This window comes from Anarrhichthys ocellatus, unplaced genomic scaffold, assembly GCF_004355925.1.
Source record: "Anarrhichthys ocellatus isolate YVR2014 unplaced genomic scaffold, GSC_Weel_1.0 scaffold44, whole genome shotgun sequence".
In the NCBI taxonomy this organism is placed as follows: Eukaryota; Metazoa; Chordata; class Actinopteri; order Perciformes; family Anarhichadidae; genus Anarrhichthys; species Anarrhichthys ocellatus.
Window position 1 is genome coordinate 3059388 of NW_022280074.1, and position 6835 is coordinate 3066222.

The following is a 6835-nucleotide window of genomic DNA, read 5'->3' on the forward strand; positions in this document are numbered from 1 at the left end:
GAAATTATGAACACGATGGTTCGACACAATATACAATCAGACAGTCTTACATAACACTGGATTGATTTCAGTCACATTTCTGTTGCCAAGGTCCAGCACCAAATTGATTTACCAACGATCCCTCGTGTGTGGTATAGGGATGAGTGTTTGTGTGTGTGTGTGTGTGTGTGTGTGTGTGTGTGTGTGTGTGTGTGCATTAAGCTGTTACTGCTGGTATAGACTAAGCTCTGGGACATCAGGTTAACGTATCCTCACAGCACCTCTCTGTTGAGCTACGGATGGATGGAGATGTATGGGCCAGGCTTGCAGCCATAGAGAGAGAGAGAGAGAGAGAGAGAGAGAGAGAGAGAGAGAGGCTGAGCAGTAGAAATAAGAGCAGTGGAAATTGGATGTGTTAATTTATCATCCATCACAGCCGGCCAGAAAACATGACAACAACTTCATCACAATCCTGATAGAAAGCGTGGTTTTGTTCAAATAATGGATAGATAGATGGATGGATGGATGGATGGATGGATGGATGGATAGATGGATGGATAGATAGATAGATCATCTGCTGCCCCCACGTGGCATTTTAGTTACTACAACTCCATGTGGCTAGAACCAAAGATACAAAAGGTATCGAGATAGCTCACACCCCATTACAGCCTATATGGATGGCTGAAAAAAAATAATCCTGTAAGTCATTACAATGACAAACATTCTCAAAATAATGACTTACAGGATCTTTATTTTTTCATCACAGTGGTGGAAATGGGCTTCCATACAAACTAATATGCTGTGTGAAGCATACAAAAAAAACTATACATGTATTGGGCTTTTTATTTATGAAATTTTGAACTCGTTACCGGCAGCAAAAAAGGTAGAGACATGGTTCCAAAACATCAGTGCTTACTACTGTGTAACTAACATTTGCATCCAATATTAGAGATAAGTGAGTAAACTCCACTCTGTCAGAGGTCTTACAACTATCTATCGTTAAGGTGCTTTACCCAAACTCTTTTTTTATTTTCATTAATTACGTTTAACGTTTTGAAATACATGTGCAGTAAGAAATGCTCTCCCCAACGTCAGCGGCGTTTGCTACCGAAACGCAAGTTAAGGGAGAGTGACGCATCCCGACGTGCTATTACACTCTTTACTTACATTTAAAGTTTTGGATACATTAACGGCCACATGACCTGGACATTACCTATTTAACCTTCTTTATCTTAGCGTTATGCGTTGAATAAGATAAGAAGATTTCCGCTTCTCTGAACAGATAACGCACCGCGCGGCAGTGGGACTAACCATGGACGTATAAAGAGAACCTTACGTTAGCATTCACATATTGGCTAATGAGCTAAGCTAACGTCAGCGAATGTCAATGTCAAATTTACAGCTGCGATGTTGTATCCCAGCTCAATTTAAGAGCTTAACCAGGTGTACGGCGTGTAAGTTATTGTGTAAGTAACAGCAATGTTCCACAGAGAAGCGCTGATATAAGACACTTCTGACGAGCCATGGCGCCTGTACCATCTGGTCCCATGGTGTAATGGTTAGCACTCTGGACTTTGAATCCAGCGATCCGAGTTCAAATCTCGGTGGGACCTCGTTCTTTTAAATGATATCAACAACATATTACACAATTGTGCACGTTAACGTGTAAAGCAAAAGTCAATAGACTGCAGCTGTTTGTCGAAACAGCAGCCACATCTGTAACACAAAGCAGCACTGTGGACACTGCACACCATGCCATACTATTTTCCTTACATGTTGCTCGTATGAATATATCAACCTGAAAAACCAGACTGTGGCACAGATTAAATAATCACACCCAGAAATACATCTCACTGAATACCACATGTTTATGTTCAAACCACTTTATTTCCACACATAAATGGCAGTGTTATAAATGTATATACAATAGTATGCTTGAATTGAACTTTTCTTTTAACGTTTTATTGGAATGTTTTTCAAATTTCTTTATAAATATGTCTAAGACAGGCGTTTTCTCGACAGGGCAGCATTGGCAAACGGGTACAGGGTGGCGTCCCTGTGCAGAGATCCGACATTCTTCAGTTGTGTAGCCTGAAGAATGTCCCAGTGTATCCACACTGGGACATTTGTATTCCCAGTATGTTGTGTGGATGCCTCCTGGAAGAATACCAAAATGCATTTGCTGCAAGCTCACTTTCAAACATTAGACTTGCTCAGTATTCCGGTGGAAACTGAAAAAGGTGCTGGTACTGTCAGCCTGCCAGTGTACATACAGCACGGTACACAAGCAATGGAAAAACTATTAAATTAAATGTGAAGTGGCAGGGAATTGTATTTGCAAACAAAATATTGTAACAATATTACATTCCATTACAAATGGTGAAACCGACCTTTTTAATAGTCACAATAATAACACAGAACATTACAAAGCAACAGGAACACTATAATAATAAAGACATGAAAAATCTTTTAAATAGTCTCATTCTCGTGCAGACGGAAGTGCGTTTAATAAAAGATGGAAAAACATTTATATAAAAATTTGGCATAGTCTTGTTCCGTCTGCAAAGTCTATATCTAAGACAGAAACGTGTCTCATCTTTGTTTTCATCCTAAATGTTCTGGGTATAAAAGCTTTATATCACATTAAGATTTCCCATCGTATTACAATAAATGTCATAATAGAAAGTGAAGATTGTGGGATATTAAATAAGTAACATTTCTTTCTACACCAATTGTAACAAAGTTGGAGGGTCTATTTGCTAAAATCACATGTGCACACGCTCCCCCATATACATTATTTCACACAACAAAGTGTCTGTATGTCTGCTGTATGTGTGCCACCTTTTGCCAAAAACCCCCCAAAACCCTGTGTTTGTTTTCAATGGAGTAAGTGAGGAGAGTGACTGAGATTACTGCAGCACTCCACAGCTCCATTACCATTATCTGCACCAGTGATTCTCCAGCCCTAAAAGCTCTGCTCCCGGGTTAAATTAGGATAGTTGTGACCCATAGTATTCGGCACATCATTTAGTTCCAGGAAGTAAATCAGTTTGAATCAGCTGAGCCTCAAAATTATCTTCCCACTACTTTACATACGTGTTTAGCTGTCATGTAGCCAGAATGTCCTACTATGGTGAGATTTCATAGTTAGGTACAGATTGCCACTATCTTAAGCTCAATGTCAGAAGCCCTTTCAACATAGTACATTCCATGTTCAAATGAGGTCTGTTTTTGAATTTGTTTATTTGCCATAAACATAAATTCGTCATTTTGGCAACCGAAAAAGAAGATTTGTGTTAGCACACATAGTGAGTGACCATCAACTCGAGGAAACTTATTTTACAGTGATAATGTTGGGATACGGCGTTTCTTCTGACCATTTCCATGCCAAGAGCTAGTTTTACCAAAATTGAAATGTGACATGATAGCTAATGCTACTCTGCTGTACTGGGAAGGCAACCATTAACATGACTTTTGCTGGGTTTACGTTAGCGTTCATTTTTTTTTCTCTGCACTGACTGGAAAAGTCAGAAAATAGATTTAGTTTTAGTCTTAGCTAATGCTAGCTGTGGCTAGCATGTTGGCTGTCTTTTTGTTACGACGACTTCTGGTGTCTAACTACAGTTTGGGTTTTAGCGAAGTTTTTACACCCTGTTTTAGCAGAAATAATACATTTCTAGATAGTATAAAACATGTTTATGTTAAAACACAAGTCAAAAAGTCAGATTCTGGTATTTACTGTGTTTTGACTTTCGGGCAGATAAGTCCGATATGCTCTACAAAATGAAGTAGCCTATGTCTAAAACGTTTTGGGCCATTGTACACTTTCTCAGACTGAAATTATATCCTATTTCTGTTACTTGTTGTGGGGAAATTAAAATCCTCATGACTGTGTCGCTTTTGTCGTTTCACCCTGTTTACACAACATTACTTGTCTTCAGTTTGGTGGTTTTTGTTTTCTGACAGGCAGGTTAGATAGATAGATAGACAGATATGTACTTTATTCATCCCCAGGGGGAAATGTTAAAAGGGGGATGCTGGCTTTTTTTTGAAGGTCAGCGATGATAACACTATCTTTTCAAGATAAAAGCATGTAAAAGAACATATAGAAAACACTGGGCTATGACATTCATCATGTCACAGTGGTGTACGGGGTGAAGCATTCCGAGGCTTCATAAGACAACAGATTACACAAACAGCTCTGCATTTGATGTATCAAAATGGAAAAATACATAAGTGGACTTTATTCCAGCGACAGAACACATGTATGCAAAAAACATTATTAGACTAGGATTACAGGATGACACCATCATATAAGTTATCTTTTTCTCATCAGTTCATACAGAGTCCAGAAACTGGAGCTTTTAGTTCACAAGTGCCCAATCAGTTACCCTTTATTTTGAAAATTCACCCGGCCTATCTGGGTTTTTTTGTTTGTTTTTCTGTCTTTCTGTGTGCACATATAAGCGAGTGTGTGTTTGTGTGTGTGTTGTTTTGGCACAACAACCGTCACCTCTACGTTTTCCTCCCGGTCAAATGTCGGTGGTCTCCATCTTGTTGAGCATGTCCACTTCGCCGTTGCTGCACTCCTTCTGCTGCCCGTTGGCTCTCTCCTGGGACAGGAAGTGGCTGCTTTCTTTTGGTTCGGAGGGCACGACTGCAGGCCCCTCCGAGCAGCTGGTGGCTCGGCTGGTTTCGGTAATGGAGGAGTTGTTATGGTAGTTGAAGTGGTTGTTGGAGGTGGGTGTTTCCCCCCAGCCGGTTTTACCCCAGGCGTACTGGGCCCACTTCCTCCGCAGCGCTGTCTGGGCCTGGGACGTCAACAGAGTTTAAGTTTAGTCTAGTTCGACATAGCTTGAGGTTACTTAGAGACAAGGCAAAATTAAGTTCCGACCACACCAGAGGGGACAGCAATTCATCAAGAACCCAGAACTAAGTCTTTATAAGCTGCCGAACTAAAAAGAAAATGAGGAAACGTGCAATAAGTACACAAGGCATCAGCAGGAAGAATGGGGAAACGCTCGGTATGCCTAACGTTAGGTGTCCAGCAAGCATTTTGTCTAAAGGTCAGTTTGAAGCTATTTTGACGGTATGCAACTTGTGTCATAGTGTGGATGTGGATACATCAGTTTGCAAGGGTCTCAGCTAACAGTAGCGTCATAATTTAAAGAAAAAAAAGTTTGTCATATGAGGTATATTCATCATTTTAGTTATGGACTTTACCCCTGGTAAACATAGGGTGCTAAAATAACCATTTGGCATGCTGAGACTGATGTTTTTTAGCTAGCTACAGGCATTTTGTTAGCCTTTGGTTGCATATTGTGGGGCTGATTGTTTCCCCCCGTGGGTGTGGTTTATCACAGCATCTCTATGCAGAATCTTTGTATAGTATATAACACAACAGTTTACATTATCTGGAGTCATACCAACGGAGTTTAAAATACCTCTGATGCATAAAATATGATAGTTTGCATGTACCTCAGCATTGCAGAAACAGAATATAATTGCCACCAGGAGTCCCTGCAAAGCAACAGGACATTGATTAAATATTCATACGGGAACAGATGTCACAGTGAGATTATCCTGTAAATAATAAATGTAAATGAATCCTCGTGTTTTATGCGAAAAGCACGGAAAATAGCTCTTTAATTTGATGTTGTTGCTAAATGAAAGTGAAAATGGAGTTGAATGGCTTTCAATACAAATCCTTCATGCCAAAACACCAAATGTGTTTGGAACAGAAGATGTAAAAATGTAATTGAGATGTGTTCACGTGGAAAAACTTGAAAATCATTAATGTAGAATTGGTTCACTTGAATTCATCCTCTGTGGCGAGCAGCAGCATCAGCCTTCTGTTGGAACCCTTAACGTGCAGCTTATTGATGACTATACCTGGAAGTGGGAGAAGATGTGTACGAAGAAATCATAGACGGCCCGGCTGATGCGTCCCTCCGGCCTCCAGGGGAAAATGATGAACTGGACTCCCAGCAGAGGGATGAGGATGAGGGTGGCTCTCACCGCCTTCATGTAGGCTGTGGACTCGGCGCAGTGGGTCTCTTTCAACTTGGTGATGAGAACCCGGACGATGTTCAGGAGAAAGAAAAAGTTCACCTGGATAGGTTGATGATGAAATTAAATGGAAATGGGAGAGACAGAGATAGAAATCTGTCATGATTTTACTAATATAGAGTATTTGACTTGACCTAACTTGAATGGAAGGGACCACCTTTGCATTTTCTCTAAAGAGTGGCAATGACCGGCCTGAGGGTGGCACTATAACGACACCTTTCAATAACATGTTCATGGAAGTTAGTCTCCTATCGCCTCGATTCCTGTTTTCATATAAATGGAGAAAGCACAAAATAATTCTGATAGGTTTTTGTTGTCAATTTCCTGGCAACAGTTATGTTGAACCACACAAAGGCAAAAATCCTCACAAGTTAATGTGTGTGTGTCCAGTATGTTGTACCTCAGTGTTTAATCGTTACAAAGTTACTAAATCCAGTGAAAGCGCCACAGGGTTTCAGTCAAAAACTGCTTTTGTATCTCGGTGGCATATTAATATCAGCATTGTTTGGCCATTTTATTCCGTTGAAGAGACCTGCCAATCAAGCCAGTACATTAGAAACTGACTGATAACTGACTGCGGTGTTGTAGCAATCCAGATTGGTCTTGGTCTCGAGACCACCCTTTTGAAGGTCTCATCTCGCATTTTGTCTCGGTCCTGTCTCAGTCCCAGACAAAGAATTTTATTTCAAAACTGACCAAGACCACAACTGCAGGGATATCACTAAATTGGCAAATCCTCACACATACAATTCACCTCTGCAATGCTTCTCATGGTACACATATACAT

The 6835-nt window shown here is 40.4% G+C and overlaps 1 protein-coding gene and 1 non-coding gene across 3 annotated transcripts in view; one reads left to right on the plus strand and one right to left on the minus strand.

Moving 5' to 3' along the window:
- Window positions 1-1520: 1520 nt before the first annotated feature.
- On the plus strand, window positions 1521-1592 carry trnaq-uug (transfer RNA glutamine (anticodon UUG)). Its single transcript has one exon. It is a non-coding gene; the product is annotated as a tRNA-Gln (tRNA).
- Window positions 1593-1843: 251 nt separating this feature from the next.
- calcrl2 (calcitonin receptor-like 2) overlaps window positions 1844-6835 on the minus strand; it is a 30948-nt gene continuing 25956 nt past the window's right edge. Inside the window, exons 11-14 of one of the 2 annotated variants that reach the window (XM_031868794.1) lie at window positions 5872-6090; window positions 5458-5499; window positions 4493-4790; window positions 1844-2136 (exon numbers count right to left, since the gene is read on the minus strand). In XM_031868794.1, the coding sequence (XP_031724654.1) occupies window positions 4512-4790; window positions 5458-5499; window positions 5872-6090 (540 nt within the window). In that variant the 3' untranslated portion in view covers window positions 1844-2136; window positions 4493-4511. Of the gene's footprint in view, window positions 4791-5457; window positions 5500-5871; window positions 6091-6835 lie in introns of both variants that reach the window. The other variant, XM_031868793.1, reaches the window with a different exon arrangement.